Below are 18563 nucleotides of genomic sequence, written 5' to 3'. Positions count from 1 at the left end.
TATATTCCAAAATTCGTTTGTGAATAGTCCCCGTGGTGTTTATGTACAATTAGGCATTTTTCACATAATTCCCACACCATTTTAGAAAAATAGTGTAAAATTTAATAAATGACACCAAAATGACAAAAATCCAATCGGTATAACTGAGATATGCAATTTCAAGGATTTAAGGTACGTATAGCATCTAAAAGCACAAAGCACCTGTTACAAATGGGATTTCTGGTTGGCTGAGGCTTGCGCCAAAGCCAGGCAGAAACCACCACTCTAGTTAGGGTAAGGAAGTTACACTCCAAAGATAACCCCTGCTCACCCCCTTAGCAACGTGACACGAGCAGTAAGGCTGATCCCGGAGGCAATGTAAGTTAAGTATTTGCGCCCGCACCCACCAGCAACAACATCCCAGGCCTCCCACAAAAGGAACTCCACACAAGTTATATCAAAAATAGCCATTGTATTATCAAAACACATCAGATAGTAATCACACCATATACATTGTGCCAACTGGCACGGGCGATATTTACAAGGGATTATGTACACAGGACAAGGCCACATGGACCACTGTCAGGAATAAGCACCTGGTAGAACTAGCACTTTGTAGAAATAGCACTTTGTAGGAATAGCACTTAGAACATAGAATAATTGTAAGAATAGCGCTTAGAACATAGAACAATTGAAGCACTAAATAATCATGGTAGAACACAACCAGTAGCCACTGGTAAATCACTGTACTTTGCAACCATCTGCGCCATGAAATCCAACATACACAGTATCCGATCAGTCTAACTACATTAGACACTCACCACCTAGGTAAAACCTTACACTGGGGGGGGGGGCGTAAATCACACAGGGAAGTATAATCTTCCTAACACAAACCTAAACAGGTAAAACCACCTCCTATGCATAAATCATATCTAGAGGCATCAACACATGGTGCGCAATACATACTATACACAGTACATTTCCTAACACCCAAAGCATTTAGCACATAAATCACATTAGCGCATAAATCACAGTTAGTACATAATAGCACTGAGGTCCAGGTTGCGCCACTGTGCCAAAACCTAAATGTAGCAGCTGTCCACTACTTGCTTGGCAGCTGGGACAGGGAAAGAACAGGGCCTAAACGCTGCAGCTGGCACTAAGTGCTGCGCAGCTATGGAAGGCCAAAGTAGGGATGAAGGAGTGCGACTCACTCCTGAGTCCCAAGTACATGTCCCTAGGAAGGAAAACCTAAACAGTGCAGCTGCCCACTACTTGCTGGGCAGCTGGGAATCAGCAAACTGCGGCATGGGCTCTCACTGGCCCTAGGAACAAAACTGCCACCCGTGGGAGCCATCTAGGCTCTGAGATCAACTGTCCCCAGGGAGCACACTGGCTCCATCAGTACTGAGGTCCCTTGAAGGTAAAAGAACTGGCCCTTGGGCAATAAGGCATGGGCCCCTCAGGGCCCGGGGCACAAGTAAACAATGGTGGGAGCCCCTCGGGCTCTAGGAATCATTAGGCCAGTGGTGGAGCCCTCTGGCTATTAAAAAGGGCCAGGCCAAAAGCATGGAAGCCCCTCAGGGCTTTAAAAGCAATATGCCCCCAGGGGGGCATGCACAGGCTCTGGGCACACCTGGGGCCCTAACACGAATGTCCCCCACGTTGGAGCAGCCCTCTGGGCACACGGGGCTGCTCGGACTTGGTGCCCCCTTACTGGCACCACCTATTGTGCACACAGAGCCCCCCCCTTCAGCCACGCTACTCATTGGTGGTTCTTTCCTGGTGGGGGGGGCTCCTCTTCACTCGGCGAGGCTTCTCTTTGGGGTGCGGCAGGGGGGCAGGCACCGGCAGTGTGATGGCGCGCCCCCCCAGTGCTGGAAATAGACGGCGGCGCTCTCTCTCTGTTGCGTGGCGGGGCAGGCACCGGCATTGTGCCTTGAGCCTCACCGCGTCTCCGTAACCTCCGTGTCGCCTGCGGGGCTCTCCCTCACTCTGGAGAGCCTCGCTGGCTGCAGCGGCACTCCTCCCGGGCAGTGTGCAGGGCTCCCATCGGCATATGGGAGCCCTGCGGGGCAAGTTCAAGCTTCCTCTCCTCTTCCGGCCGCACTTCCGCTTCCGTCGCAGGCCCCGACCACAACGTGCTTCCCGGCTGCAATGAGGGGTAAGCTCCCTCGGTAGGAAAAATAAACAGCGGGGTGAGCACCCGCTTAGTCACTGGCATAAAAATGGGGTGGGCACCCGTGCCTAAATAATTAAATAAACGGGCTGGCACCCGTAGGCAACCACGAAGGAACAAATGCAGGGTAGGCTACTGCTCGAGTCGAACCCACAATCCATGGGCACAATGCAGGGTAGGCTCCTGCACACAACGCACAGGACACTTCAAAACAAAGCGCTTCCCCAGCGCTAAAGGAGACAGAAACCCTGGCCCAACAAAGCAACTGGGACAAAAGCGGTTTCAGCCAGTCCTGGGCATAAAGAAATAGAGCAACCAGCTCCTCAGCGAAGGGAAGTCCTCCAGTCCCCCAGGCAAGGCAGAGGGGTCCCAGCACAAAGTCCATCATTAATCCAGGGGCTGGGCAGGGCCCAGGAGGGCATGCCTTCCCCTGGGCCCCAGCAGTTGCACGCCCCTGGTAGATTCTAGTCAGGAAAAACAAGAACCTTTAGCATGAGGTCACAGCCTCTTTTTATACACAAAATCCCTTTGTCTCTAGGGTATAGGGTGGGGGAAAACCAGATGCAGCTGGTTCTGGGGCACTCTGTTGCTCAGCCCATTTCTCCATTCACTGGCCATGCTAGGGTCATCAGTCGCACCACAGGGGGCGGAGCCAGCATTGTGGAGGGAAAGCCCAGTCCTATTCAGGTCCCAGGTGCACCCCTCCTTCCCATCAACATGCAGACCTCCCCATTCGCCACCGGGGCAGACCCATCCTGACTTCTGGAGCCAGGCACACCAGCCAGCTCCAGCCAATCACAAGCCAGACAGTCAATTCACATAAATTACACAGACATGCCAACTTCTAGAATTGGCACTTCCACACTAGGCACATTAACGCCACACACATCATCGCGCATCATTTAATCACACGAGTCCGCACATACCAAACTTGCACCTGCACTCCCCACGCATCAGGAATTATCATGGACACACATAACAGTGTTAAAGTGCGCAAAGACCAGAAATCACTATACTTATCACTTGCGGTAACCTGGTTGTGTGGGACCGGGTGAAAGTCACAAGCTCAGGCTGACCAGAATGGAGCATGGGTTGGATATAGGGACCACCAGGCTAGTCCCACTGAAAAAGTTACCTTATAAAGTCCAGCGAGAAGAGTTACATGTGTGGTTGAGGGGAGAAACCTGGAAAGCGTTGCAGATGGTCATCACTGTAGCAGGGAGACCAGGCCGGGCATTATGGACGGTCGCAGGTGTAGCATCAAGATCCTGTCATTGTTGGAGCTTCCCTTTGGTGGTGACTGCGGGCTGTCGATATTCTAGCATGAAGTGCAGATCTCATGTTGTCAGTCTTCACTGGCGGTCGCTATTGCATGAGGAGTTGGGCTCTCTAGAGATTGCCTTTGGAGGGTGGTGCAGTAGGTAAGATCTTGGTGTAAACTGGCCTGTTTGCGGTTGTGAAGAGCCTAAAACCTCAGGATTTCTCCTTTTCTTTTAGAAGGAGCTGAATTTATGGGGATCAGGAACTCATAGGGTCTGAGGGCCCCTTTTTATATCTGGTGCCCATTTTGAAGTGGACAAAACATCGGGAGTCTTCACCCTACAGAAGTGTCTGGAATTTCCTGCCTCCCACTCCTGGTCCCAATCTTTTCGCAAGCACAAGATGCTAACTAGCGTGAAGTCCTTTGTGTGTGAGCTGAGAGAGAGTTTTTGAAGTGCAAGTGTTACAGGTGAAAGTTTCACCCTCACATCAAATCAGGGTGCACCATTCTGCCAACACATAGACCCTCTATTATGTGACTGCCTGGTAGGAACACACAAAGACCAGCTGCCAACTACACCTGCTCATGTAACCCAGTAACAGGTTGCAGGCACCAAATGGTTAGGATAAGAAAATTCAAACTTTCTAAAAGGTAGATTTTCTGAATTGTGACTTAAAAGCTCAGTTTACGATTAAAGAGGGTTTTTAATTTCAATTCCTCAGACACATAAAATTTCATCCCTACCCGCTTCCAAACAAAGGTTATCAATTATTAAATGTAATAAGGTGACCTATTGTTATCGTAAGGGAGATGGAGGCCCTGCAATAGTGAAACACGAATTTGAAAGTTTTTTGTCACCAGGGAATATAAATCTTAAAAGTACATGTCTAACTTTTTAAATAAAATGCACCCTGCCCTATGGGATGATTAAGGCCTACCTGTGGGGTGACTGTATGTATTAAAAAGTACGGGTGGGTGGAACTTATGGAGTTAAATGAAAACTCTGCGAGATTCTGTGGAGGTTCATAAAGAGGCAGAAAGTGGCACATTGTTCTTCTCATGCTGATTTCTAGTGCCGTGAGCTTGTCCATTGGTACAAAACCAGTGCGCACAGCACCACATAGTGCGCCATAGGGCGCTGCTTCTTTGTTGCTGTTCGAGTTGATTTTCTGCTCGAGCGACAGCTATCTGACCGTGAATAGGTGCGACCACCCACATTGAGAAAATCTCGCTGGTGGCCCTCCTAGAGCCCGAAAACCGTGCTGGTGACACCAATTCTCACTTCCCAACTTACTGTTGGCAAGAGGCGCACAAAAAACTCTGCCAAATGATGGTTGGCGGAGTTTGGCTGGAACTCCGCGTAACACGGAGTGGTCAAAACTCTGCGAACTCCAACGGCAGTGCAGATTTTTTCACCCACTTGTAAGCAAAGGTTAGACCTGGCAAAAGGTTTATTTTGCCAGGTCGAAATGAAAGTTTAAAATTGCACGCACAGGCTGCAATGGCAGACCTGAGAGATGTTGTAAAGGGCTACTAAGTGGGTGGCTCTAGGTACATGCAGTACTTGTTTACTAGTGACCTATAAGTAGATTAAATGTGGCCATTGGGTGTAAGCGGATTTCACAGTGTTTAAAGGAAAGGGTACACATACTTTAGTACTGGCAAGCAGTAGTAAAGAGCACATTGTCCTGAAGGCGAAATCAATTAATTTAGCAAAACAGGAGAGTTTAGGGGTGACCCTGCAGAGAGGGCCTGGTCCAACAGTTATGTTATTTGCTCACACAGATCACATTATGAAACCCCATGCTGTTCCTGGCAGTTGGCAAAAAATATATCTATAACAGTTTACTGATTCATATTGTATTCAGGCATTAAAAAGGGAAGAATGCTGCCAAAATGATGTTACTAGCTCTAGGGATGTACACGTTTTCACAATTAATGCAAATGTGTTTACATTAGACTTTTTTCAATTAGTTCAAGATAACAGACTTAAAAAAGTTGCAAATAACTTGAAAATATGTTTAGTGGTTAATGTTTGCCAGCATTCTAGTGACACAGTAGCATGATAGGCTGCAACTTGATGGATAGACATGCTTACAGAGGAAGCATACTGAAAACACAAATAATGCCAACACCTAACTCCAGGAAACTGTTTTGGAAATCAAAGCTGGTATAAGCAGAATTAGATAGAAAATGTTTTGGTACAAGAGGTTTGTACATACGCCATATATTTTTCTGTTAATACCAAAACATGCAGCATAAGTTGCTTTTTATTTCTTCGTAATTTAACCAACCTGTTACTTAATTTGGTGTTGCATTGCTGGATCATTCTATTTAATGTCAGGAAAAAAAAAATCTTAATTTAAAAACGTCTTACCTGCTGGAAATGTAAAAGATCAGAATAAATGCATGAGTCGTTGATTACATGCCATGCTCCGTTTTTACAAATTGCATCAATAATGCCTTCTAATCCATCAACACATAGTATCTGGGCATTCTCTCCTTCAGCACCAAAGCCATACCCCGATGAAGTGTCAATGCAATCAACTAAAACCAAGCATAATGGATTTGGTATTAAATATACATTTTCAGAGTGACAACAATAGGTGCACATTTGAAATAACAAAACAGTTTTTGTACCAGACATATGTACAATACTGTGGAATTAACAATTACCCTTAGACCAACGCCCAAATCTAAAACAGGCTTGTAATCCTCCCCCTTATCAAAAACATTCCAATGCTTTTGACTTCTTCAGACATCTCAAACATACTGGTACCAGTATTACATCAATGGATGCTCTCCTGCCATTTGCCCATATGCCTGTCAATACTTCTAAGAGCAGACAGTGGTTCACCATCAATTGGTAGCAGATGGAGGCTCTAACGGACACAAGAGCCAGCATGACTCTAGGTGCTCCCTAATACATTCCACCAAGTCATAGTCGCACACAATTGTGAGAGCCATCTACCAGTGGTTCTGGTTTCCTTTAAGTAGGGAGGGTCTCAGGGTCTCTAAAAGTCACTGTAAGCCCTTCCATGCCCTTAGATTGTTGGGCAACGACCTGGAGCACCCATTCTGGAGGAAGGTAGAGCTCAGGTCACACTTGGAGATGTTGGGATTGCCTTAATGGGTCAGTATGACCACATGGTCCATGGCTGCCTGGGAATTGGGTTGTTATGTAGTTCCTGTATATCTATAGAGGATCTGCATGTTTAGACAACATAAACTGTGGGATTGGTGTCAAGACTGATTCCAGACATTTCCATTGGGTATGCTTGCCTGTATACCAGCTAGCTCACAGTGCCACTGTAAACTCCTCTGACCAAGGAGAGAATAGTTCCTGGCAACTATTGAACATGACAACTGTGTCCCATCAGGGATCATGGAAACAGTACAGTCTTTTCCGCTCAGTCACTCATGCTCACCCTGTCTCAGAGAGACACACAGAATAAATGCTAGGGACATTTTCAATAAGCATTTATTGAACTAGCGTCATTCTAGTGTAAAATAGGTGTGTTGAAACTACCATAAGACAGAAACAAATATAAAGGATTATAAGCACCATCAGAGTAAATGGATGGTAGATTTCTACCATAGTGCTACAACAATGGATATCTCGGGCTGAGATCTGCTCTTCCCCAGCAGCTCCGCTGTGCTGTGCTCTGCTCTGATCCCCCGCCAAGGTAGGGTTTGAGACCGTGCTGTGCCTCGTGCACCTCGCTGGTGCCCATTGCTGTGCTTCCCCTCTTGTTGTGCTGGTATTTTCATCCTTGCTCGTCCTCGCATTGTGCCCATTCTGTTTTTTGTGGTTGTCCCCATCCGTTTTTTCTATTGCTGTCTGCTGTTGTGCTCATACATTTTTGTCTTGCTGTCTGCTGTTGTGCCCATCCGTTTTTGTTTTTGCTGGCTGTTGTTGTGCCCATTCGTTTTGTATTGCAGTCTGTTGTTGGCTTTTTTCCCCGTTCCTGCTGACACCTCTGCCCCGTGACCCTTTCCCCCTGTCCGCCCGCTCCCGCCTCCCAGCTGTAAAGTCGCGCGCAGCAGGCAAGCTGCTGGCGCTCCTAAGGCAAGCCCGTCTGTGCCCATCCGCGACCCGACCATGACCAGCGTCAGGAACCCTGGAACTCCGACCATCCATCGCTATGACACAACTACCCTCCTTGCACTCAACCACAGAAGACCCAGAGGCTGCCAACAGGCCTCGCCAAACTCGACCCATAGCCAGTTCTCCTGCCTCCGCTGCTGCCAGTCTTCACCACCACCCCGGCCTGAAACACCCCCAGTGCCAGCACCGGCAACACCCTAAGATGCATCCTCCTCAATGTGCGCTCAGTAATCAAACACGCCATTGAAATCTGGAACCTACTCGACTCTCTCTCGCCCGACATCATCTTCTTCACGGACATCTGGACCAATGCCTCCACCGCCCGACATCAACATCCTGGATAGATACAAGATCCAGAGAAAGGACCACCCCAACTACAAGGGAGGGGGCCTCGCCATTGACCAGAACAGCACCCCATGCCTCATCACCTCCAGCAAAACCTTCCCCTCCACTGAACACCTGCACATTCAGATCCAGACCAGCTCCAAAACCAGCTCCAAAACCACACTCCATCGACACCCTTCAACACTACCATCACCGACTTCATCGCACCCCACGTCATCGCCTAAATGAACTACATACTCATTGGAGACCTGAACTTCCACCTCGACAACCCCAGCGGCCCAACTCCACCATCCTTTGTGACAACCTTGCCGACATCGGGCTTAAACAACTCGTCACGACACCAACCCACACAGCAGGACACACCTTCAACCAATCTTCACTGCAGGAAACAGCATTCGCTTCAGCCACATAACACAACCACCATGGACTGACCACCACCTCGTTCACTTCGCCGATGACAAACCAAAGGCACCCAAACCACCCCACTCCCACCATGAACGAACTGGAGCAAAGTTACCGACAAGCTAGTTAACTCCACCCTCACCCGAGACAGCCACACCTGGGCATCCGACACAAATATCGCGGCCAGAGGACTCCACACTTGGATCTCCAACTACGCAGATGAACAGTTCGTAGTCAATGAGACAAGGTGGACACACTTGAATGGTTTTTAAAATGGAAAATGTATTTGGACCTTCCTTTCTGGAAGGATGATGTCTAAGAAAACAACCAGCTGACACGTGTTTCATTAAGTGGGTAGGTAATCCGTGACTCTTCAGGGCTGGGGGTTGAGTAAAAGACATGGTACAGTATGGAGAAAATAGACATGACACTTTAACTACCATGAAGTGAATTGCGCAGAAAACCACCTCACATAAATGGAAACCCTACAGAAGTGAAAAGCAACTTAAATAAAAACATTTTCACTGTATTAGTGACACCACACAATTAAAGGGCAAAAACCATAGTGCATGAATAAGCGAAACAAAGTCCTGTATTGTTGCGAAGAAAGAAAGATCATACAAATCACGATATGGATAAGCGAGAACAGTTGGGTAAACAAAGAACCTTTATCCTTAGTAAAGAAAAACAAGGGTAAAAAATGTGGCATGGCACGTGAGTGGGAGAAACATTTGAAGCACAACATGAATGAAGAAATAAAACAAATGTTCAGTATATATGCATACCAGTAGTACCTATGGCAGTCTACCATTTCTACAAAAGATGCTATTAACCCCTTCGGTGCTCATGACGAGCTCGTCATGGCACACAGTGCTTGTGTGTTCATGACAAGCTCACCTTTTCATGACACCCAGCACCGGAAATCCCTCCGCTGCGAGCACCAGAGGGATTCCCTTTTCTCCCCCAAAGCCTCAGGATCTGGGGAAGAGCTTCCACAGCTCCCGAGCCCCCCCCGCCCCCCACCCCCCTGGTTTCCCTGAAATGATTATCAGTGCGCACGTCGCGCTGACGTCATTTCAGAGAAACAGAAACTAAAATGATCATTTCATTTTCAGTTCCTATGTGCTCAGGGGCTGTCTCAGCCCCCTTAGCACGTAGAAACTCAGGAGAAGTACTGTTGGAAAGGGGAGAATCTCCCCTTTCTAATGGTAACCCTCCCTAGTGGATCCCTGCTTGGGGATCGCCCCAGGAGTGCGATCCCCAAGCAGGGATCCACCCACTAGGCACCAGGGAGGGGGGAGCGGCCCCTTGGGCAAGGGCCTTTGCGCCCCCCATGAAAATCTTGGCATACTTAGTCTTTCCGCACCCCCTGGGAGGTAGATGGGGCAGTAGCTCCCAATCTCCTCCACCCGGGGGCAGAAAGCCCTCTAGACACCAGGGATTTTTTATAGTACATTTATTCAGGATTAGGGGTGGGGGCTGCCCAAACCAGGTATGCCGATGCCCCCACCCCCGGGCCAAAAAACAACAGTCTTTCTGCCCCATAGTAGCCCCCAATATGCCCCGGGGGGCAGAGAGCCCACTAAACGCAAGGGATTTAGTTTTTGCACCTTTTTTTCAGGGTGGGGGCTGCCCAAAATAAGCACGCCTATGCCCTCACCCCCGCCACCATTACAGCCTTTCCCCCCCCTGGGGGGCAGATGGGGGCAGTAGCCCCCAATCTGCCCCCCAGTGGGGGGTAGAAAGCCCACTAGACAACAGAGTTTTTAGTGGATATTTATTAGGGGTGGGGCTGCCCAAAACGAGCATGCCGATGCCCCCACCCCCGGGAACAAAATTACAGTCTTTCTGATTCCCCTGGGGGCAGATGAGGCAGTAGCCCCCAATCTGACCCACGGGGGCAGAAAGCCCACTAAATGCCAGGGATTTTGTTTTTGCACCATTTTTGTTTTAGGGTGGGGGCTGCCCAAAACGGGCACGCCAATGACCCCACCCCCATCACCATTACAGCCTTTCTCCCCCCCCCCTGGGGGGCAGATGGGGCAGTAGCACCCGACCCCCAAGCCACACAATTGCAGTCTTTCTGCCCCCCCCCTCCTGGGGGTAAATGAGGCAATAGCCCCCAATCTAACCCACGGGGGGGCAGAAATACCACTAGACGGCAGGGATTTTTTTGTGCAAATTTTTATTAGGGTGGGGGCACTGGCATGCATGTTTTTGGCAATAATTAAAATTTGCTAAAAACAAATCCCAGGCATCTACTAGGCTTTCTGCTCTCCCAGGGGGGCAGATGGGGGCATTAGCCCCCAATCTGCACCCCCGGGGGGACAAAAAGCCCACTAGTCACTAGGGATTTGTTTTATGTAAATTTGCATTAGGGTGGCGGCTGCCCAAAACAGACATGCCCATGCCCCCACCCCCTCCCCTGCAAATATTACAGCCTTCCTGCCCCCCCTGGGGGACATATTGGGGGCATTAGCCCCCCATATGCCCCGGGGGGCAAAAAGCCTAGTCAATGCCAGGGAATTGTTTTTAGCAAATTTTAATTAGGGTAGGGGTATTGGCATGCCCATTTTGGGCAGCCTTCACCCTAATTAAAATTTGCCCAAAAACTCCCTGGTGTCTAGTGGACTTTCAGACCCCCTGGGGGGGCAGATGGGGGCATTAGCCACCATCTGCCCTGCTGGGGGGGGGGCAAAAAGCCCTCTAGACGCCAGGTTTTTTTGGGGGGCAAATTTGAATTAGAGCGGGGCAGCCCAAAACGGGCATGCCCATGACCCCACTCCCTCCCCCGCAAAAATTACAGCCTTCTTTCCCCTCCCCCCCCCGGGGGCATATGGGGTAGTAGCCCCCAATCTGCCCCTCAGGGGGACAAAAAGCCCACTAAAAGCCAGGGATTTTTGGAGGCAAATTTGGTATGTAGTAGGCTTTCTGCCCCCCTGGGGGGCAGATGGGGGCATTAACCCCAATCTGCACCCCTAGGGGGGCAAAAAGCCTGGTAGTTGCCAGGGATGTTTTGGGGCAAATTTGAATTAGGGTGGGGGCTGCCCAAATCATGCATGTCCATGCCCCCACCCCCTCCCCACAAAAAGTGCAGCCTTCCTGCACCCCCTGGGGAGCAGATGGGGCAGTAGCCCCCAACCTGCCCTCTCGTGGAGGCAAAAAGCCCACTAGACCCCAGGGATTTTTTGGGGAACATTTTTATTAGGGTGGGGTATTGGCATGCCCATTTCTGGCAACCCCCTCTAGTTAAAATGTGCTCAATAAAATCCCTGGTGTCTAGTAGGCATTCTTCCCCCCATGGGGGCAGAAAGCCCACTAGTCAAGGAGGATTTTTTTAGGCAAATTTGAAATAGGGTGGGGGTTACCCCAAAACAGGCGTGCCCATGCCCCCACCCCCTCCCCTGAAAAACTTACAGCCTTCCTGGGAGGCAAATTGGGGCATTAGCCCCCAATCTGACCCCTAGCAGGGTCAAAACGCCCAGTAGACGTCAGGGAGTTTTTGGGCAAATTTTAATTAGGGTGAGGGCATTGGCATGCCCATTTTGGGCTGCCCCAACCCTAATACAAATTTGCCCCAAAAACTCCCTGGCGTCTAGGGGACTTTCAGCCCGCCTGCGGGGCAGATGGGGGCATTAGCCCCCAATCTGCCCCACCGGGGGGGGGGGAAATTCCTATCGTCGCCGGGTTTTTTTGGGGGGCAATTTGAATTAGGGTGGCGACTGCCCAAAACAGGCATGCCCATGCCCCCCCTCCACCTCAAAAATTCCTTCCTGTCCCGCCTGAGGAGCAGATGGGGCAGTAGCCGACTAGACACCAGGGATTTTTTTGGGCAAATTTTAATTAGGGTGTGGGCTGACCAAAACGGGAATGCCAATTTCCCCACCCCCACCTGCAACAATTACAGCCTTTATGCCCCCCCCCTGGGGGGAAGATGGGGGCCGTTGCTCCCAGTCTGTCCCCCCCGGGGGGCAAAAGCTCACTAGACGCCAATAATTACGCTGTCTTTTTTATGGGTGGGGGCTGCCCAGAATGAGCATACCAATGCCCCCACACCCCAAACAAATAGCCACAGTGTTTCTGATCCCCTTGAGGTCATCTCAGGGTAACCCCACCTCTGACGTCCCCCCCAGGGTGGCAGAAAGCAGACTAGGGACTGATTAATTTTTAGCAATACGCCTACCTGTCGATTGTGATGCCACACTTTCCCACACAAAAATGTCTGAAATCTGAAGCTAAAATTTAGGTTTGCAGGGGATTCTGGGTAAGGAAACGTTGGGGGATCCAAGCAAGCCATACCTCCATGGAAGCCCCTGGGTGTCTACTTTTCAGAAATGTGTGGGTTGGGTAGGTTTCCCTAGCTGCCGGTAGAGCTAGGGTTCACAAACTACAGCTAGGCACTTTGCCAAAAAAGTGTCATTTTCCACTGCGGAATTGAGGTATGACCACGTTGCGTTTTGCACCGTTTCCTGTCGCAGGCACTAGGCCGACCCACACAAGTGAGGTACCATTTTTCTCAAAAGACTTTGGGGAACACTGGGTGGGTGGAAATTTGTGGATCCATGCAGATTCCAGAACTTTCCACCACAGAAATGTGGGGGACATTTTTGGGGGGGGATAATTGTTTAGGTTTGCAAGGGATTCTGGGTAACAGAACCTGGTGGGAGGCAGTCCAGTCACCCTATCCTGGATTTCCCTGTGTGTCTAGTTTTCAAAACTGTATAGGTTTGCTAGGTTTCCCTAGGTGCCGGCAGAGGTATGGTTAAAAAACTACAGCTAGGCACTTTGCAAAAAATGGTAATTTTTTACTGCAAAATTGAGGTGTGACCACGTTGCGTTTTGCGCCATTTCCTGTCGCAGGCACTAGGCCGACCCACACAAGTGAGGTACCATTTTTCTCGGGGGGGGGGGGTGGAAATTTGTAGATACACGCAGATTCCAGAACTTTCCACCACAGAAATGTGGCGAAAATATGTTTATTTTGACAATTTCTTTAGGTTTGCGAGGGATTCTGGGTAACAGAACTTGGTGGGAGGCAGTCAAGTCACCCCATCCTGGAGCCTCATTTATGAGGCCTTGCGTCAGTTTTGCGCTGCTGATGCGTTACTTTTTGTGACGCATCGGCGGCGTAAAACATGCGCCTTGTTGCGCCATATTTAAAAAGTGACGCATCTAGGTAGATGCGTCACTTTTTAAACCCCTGCGCCACATTATACCTGCGTCAGGTATAATGTATGCAGAGGGGTGTTCACCCGCAAAAAGCCTCGTAATAGTGACGCAGTGAAATCTATGAGATTTCACTTTGTCACTTTGAGGATGCTGTTGCGTCAAAATCTTGCACCTGCCTCACAGCAGGCGTAAGACTGACGCAAGCCCTTTCACATGGGGCTTTCCCCATGTGAAAGGATGCATTGCTGGAGTTGCGTCACTTTTGTGACACACTCCAGCAATGCGTCACTTTTGCGCTTACAGATACGTCAGAAATACTGACGTATCTGTAACTCCTTGCAACATGATGTGTCATACATTAAATATGACGCATCATTGGTGTCGCAAGGAGTGCGCAGTGAAAAGTGACGCATCGCTGTTTTCACGCAGCGATGCGTCACTTTTCATAAATGAGGCCCCTGGATTCCACAGGGTGTCTACTTTTAAACAAGCATTTGCAATGCAATAGGGCTCGCATTAGTAAAGTTAGAGGTATTACTATTGTAAATGACACATTTTTTATTTATGTTTTTGTTTTGAAAATAGTGAAATTAATGACTTTGTCTTTTACAATGCCAATAGTGTTAACTTTTGCAAATGTGACACCTATAGCATTTGTAATGCAATATGGGTTGTATTTACATGACTTAGATGTATTAATATTAAAAATAACAATGGGTTGTATTTTTTCAATATTTAATACTTAAATAAAAGTTATTGTAATTTATAATGGCAAATAACTTTTGGGAAGATAATGTTTAGTGTATTTTATTGTGATGAAAATACAAGAACAGAAGTGAAATATTTTTTGTGACATTTGTAATAAAGTTTGAAACATTGAGAGAACATATTTGAATCAGTTGTTGTTAAATGGTTGCACAGATTGATGCTGTGGTGGCTCTGAATGATGTTGTGGCGGCGACGAATGATGCTGCGGCGTTCAGTGATGCTCTGGTAGCGCATAGTGATGTTGTGGTGCCCCTGAGTGATGCTGTGGTGATGCGATGGATATTGAGGGCGATAGATAGATAGAGGGAGGGCGAAAGATAGATAGAGGGAGGGCAAGAGATAGAGGCATGGTGAGAGATAGAGGCAGGGCAAAAGGGCGAGGGATGGAGTGTGGGCAAAGGATGGAGTGTGGTCGAGAGATGGATTGTGGGCTGGGGGAGGGATGGAGTATGGGGCGGGGGAGGGATGGAGTGTGGGGCGGGGGTGGGATGGAGTGTGGGGAGGGATGGAGTGTGGCGCGGGGAGGGATGGATGGAGTCGGGTGAATGGATGGATGGATGGAGTGCGGGGATGGATGGATGGAGTGCGGGGATGGATGGATGGAGTGGGGGGATAAATGGATGGAGTGGGGGGATGGATGGATGGAGTGGGAGATGGATGGATGGAGTGGGACGATGGATGGATGGAGTGGGGGGATGGATGGATGGATGGATGGAGTGGGAGAGATGGATGGATGGATGGAGTGGGGGGATGGATGGATGGAGTGGGGAGAGGGATGGGTGGATGGAGTGGGAGAATGGATAGATGGAAGGGATTGGGGGATGGATGGATGGAGTGGGGGGATGGATGGATGGAGTGGGGGATGGATGGATGGAGTGGGGGGATGGATGGATGGAGTGGGGGGATGGATGGATGGAGTGGGATTGATGGATGATGGAGTGGGGGGATGGATGGATGGAGTGGGGGGATGGATGGATGGATGGAGTGGGGGATGGATGGATGGATGGAGTGGGGGAATGGATAGATGGATGGAGTGGGGGGATGGATGGATGGAGTGGGGGGATGGATGGATGGAGTGGGGGGATGGATGGAGTGGGGGATGGATGGATGGATGGAGGGGGGATGGATGGATGGAGTGGGGGATGGATGGATGGAGTGGGGGGATGGATGGATGGAGTGGGGGGTGGATGGATAGAGTGGGGGGATGGATGTAGTGGGATGGATGGATGGATGGAGTGGGGGGTCGATGGCTGGATGCAGTGGGGGGATGGATGCATGGAGTGGGGGGATGGATGGATGGAGTGGGGGATGGATGGATGGGGTAGGGGGATGGATGGATGGATGGATGGATGGATGGATGGATGGTGGAGAAGTGTGGCTCACTGGTTAGAGCAGGCAGACCCTGAAGCAGAGGTCAGACCCGGGACCAGGGTTCAATTCCCGACGCAGCAGGGTCTTGAGCTCAAATGTCCATGGACTCGATAATTCTCGCTTCGGTTGCCTGACCTAATCATGGGTTCACACTCTGCAACTCTGGGCATTAAGCTTGCTTAATCTCCACAACGCCCCCCCCCCCCGCGGCGGGATGCCTGGCTTTCACCTTGGGGATGCCCTGTAGGGGCTATCTCACAGGGAAAAGCCAGGACGGGTTCCCAAGGCAAGCGCGGAGATACCCCTTCGGGGGTCGATTCTGGCGCTATATAAGAAACATAATAATAATAATAATAATAATAATGGAGTGGGGGATGGATGGAGTGGGATGGATGGATGGATGGATGGATGGATGGATGGATGGATGGATGGATGGATGGATGGATGGATGGATGGATGGAGTGGGATGGATGGATGGATGGATGGAGTGGGGGGATGGATGGATGGAGTGGGGGGATGGATGGATGGATGGAGTGGGAGGATGGATGGATGGATGGATGGATGGATGGATGGATGGATGGATGGATGGATGGATTTATGGATGGATGGAGTGGGGGGATGGATGGATGGATGTAGTGGGGGGATGGATGGATGGATGGAGTGGGGGGATAAATGGATTGAGTGGAGGGATGGATAGATGTAGTGGGGGGATGGATGGATGGAGTGGGAAGGATGGATGGATGGAGTGGGGGGATGGATGGAGTGGGGGGATGGATGGAATGGATGGGGGGATGGATGGATGGAGTGGGGGGATGGATGGATGGATGGATGGATGGTTGGATGGATGGATGGATTGGGGGATGGATGGAGTGGGGGGATGGATGGAGTCGGATGGATGGATGGATGGAGTGGGGGATGGATGGATGGAGTGGGGGGATGGATGGATGGAGTGGGGTGAATGGATGGATGGAGTTGGGGATGGATGGATGGAGGGAATGGATTGATGGATGGATGGATGGAGTGAGGGGGATGGATGGAGTGGGGGGGATGGATGGATGGATGGAGTGGGGGGATGGATGGATGGAGGGGATGGATGGATCGAGTGGGGGGATGGATGGATGGATTGATGGAGTGGGATGGATGGATGGAGGGGATAGATGGATGGATGGATGGATGGATGGATGGATGGATGGATGGATGGATGGATGGAGGGGATGGATGGATGGAGGGGATGGATGGATGGATGGATGGATGGATGGATGGAGGAGATGGATGGATGGATGGATGGATGGAGTGGGATGGATGGAGTGGGATGGATGGATGGATGGATGGATGGAGTGGGGGGATGGATGGATGGATGGATGTATGGATGGAGTGGGATGGATGGATGGATGGATAGAGTGGGGGATGGATGGATGGATGGAGTGGAGGATGGATGGATGGATGGAGTGGGGGTGGATGGATGGAGTGGGGGATGGATGGATGGAGTGGGGGGATGGATGGATGGATGGATGGAGTGGGGGGATGGATGGATGGATGGAGTAGGGGGATGGATGGATGGATGGATGGATGGAGTGGGGGGGTGGATGGATGGAGTGGGGGGATGGATGGATGGATGGATGGATGGATGGATGGAGTGGGGGAGCCAAAGGCAAGAAAAAAAGTACAATCAGGGAAGCAGAAGGCAAGAAAACAAGGTCAATCAGGGGAGCAGAAGGCAAGACAAGAAAAAACAAGATGTTGAGCCTACCCCGAGATACCGACCTTGTTCCCCAGCACTAAATCGGCAGCTTTGGCCTTTACGCAACATCCCCTCCTTTAATTTATTTCCACAACAGCAAATTGTAAACATATTTTAAAAATAAATAAATACATTTATTAAATGCATCTTTGCAAGTTTAAAAATACCCATACAGCAGCACCATTTTGTCAAAAGTAATGTTTTATTACCACAAAGGGTAACCTTGTTTTTAAGCTTATTGTAATGTATTCATACTTAATTTATCAGAAAAAGAAGGGGGGCTGAGCCAATCAGTCTGGACTAGCATGATAGGTTTGAATCGTTTCTCGAAGTGTTGGAAAAGGAGACAGTGATGGGATAATAAAGTGCAAATTAGGCTCCTAGCAATGATCATTGTCTTTACTGCAGTGCCAGACGTGGAACACATAGTGAATTAAGTTGCCTTTAATAGCAGGATCTCAAATTTCCCACAAAGTCTAAACTGCCAAGCTGTGTAGAGAGCACAGTGCGTAATAAAGCCAGGGGAAACAAATAAACGAGTAGTCTGTCTATTCAAGCCCACAGGAGTACAGGATGAATAAAAGCTTGTGAAGCCATTTACCAGCCGAGGCACAAGGTGAGTGATGCCCATCTGGAGCTGCTTCCGCCTCCATGACGTGCTGTGATTTCACAAGCAAAAACCACAATTGATGGACAGAATGTAGAACAATGTCATACATTCACCCCAGTACAGAGATCTGGGCCTAAATCCATAGTTTTTTTGCACTCCACACCACCCCAGTTCAGACAAGGCCATATGCAAACCATGAACTGACAAAGGTAGCTAAGCATAAAAGGAAGGTCCCCGAAAGTCTGGTACTTATGGAGTGTGATGATGACGCTGAAGAAGAAGTGGCGTATACTACTCCTGCTGATGAAGACTCTCACGACGACGACGCAGTCATCATAAAGGTCACTCCAGGCTCAGTGGGCATGCAGCAAACAGACAATTTTACCCTAGCCCGAAAAGCTGCTGAGTGTGATGTTGTCGACAAGGCAATGGGACCACCACCATTGCAGTTAACTAGTATACCACCACCTACCGCTTCCATATTTTCTCGCCAGAAGGGACCTCCATCCACCTCGACCTCCATTTCCTCAATTAGTGGTGCTGGAAGTGCACAAGGTAGTAAAGTGTGGCAACACACATCCTCCACTTCATCTGGCATTAGCAGCATGACCAGAATCGCCTCCTCCGCCC

General features: G+C 49.6%; 1 protein-coding gene across 1 annotated transcript in view; it reads right to left on the bottom strand.

Annotated features, from left to right (window-relative positions):
• The window catches only part of LOC147663104 (adhesion G protein-coupled receptor F1-like), a gene marked incomplete at its 3' end in the record, with an annotated part of 365238 nt that overhangs the window by 70434 nt on the left and 276241 nt on the right, over nucleotides 1-18563 (bottom strand). Inside the window, exon 10 of the mRNA XM_086950677.1 lies at nucleotides 5797-5966. Coding sequence (XP_086806803.1) covers nucleotides 5797-5966 — 170 coding nt within the window. The remainder of the gene's footprint in view (nucleotides 1-5796; nucleotides 5967-18563) is intronic.

Source organism: Lissotriton vulgaris, unplaced genomic scaffold (genome assembly GCF_964263255.1).
Source record: "Lissotriton vulgaris unplaced genomic scaffold, aLisVul1.2 SCAFFOLD_2353, whole genome shotgun sequence".
Classification (NCBI taxonomy): domain Eukaryota; kingdom Metazoa; phylum Chordata; class Amphibia; order Caudata; family Salamandridae; genus Lissotriton; species Lissotriton vulgaris.
Note: the sequence above shows the minus strand (reverse complement) of the source record. Positions and strands in the feature narration are given on the sequence as shown.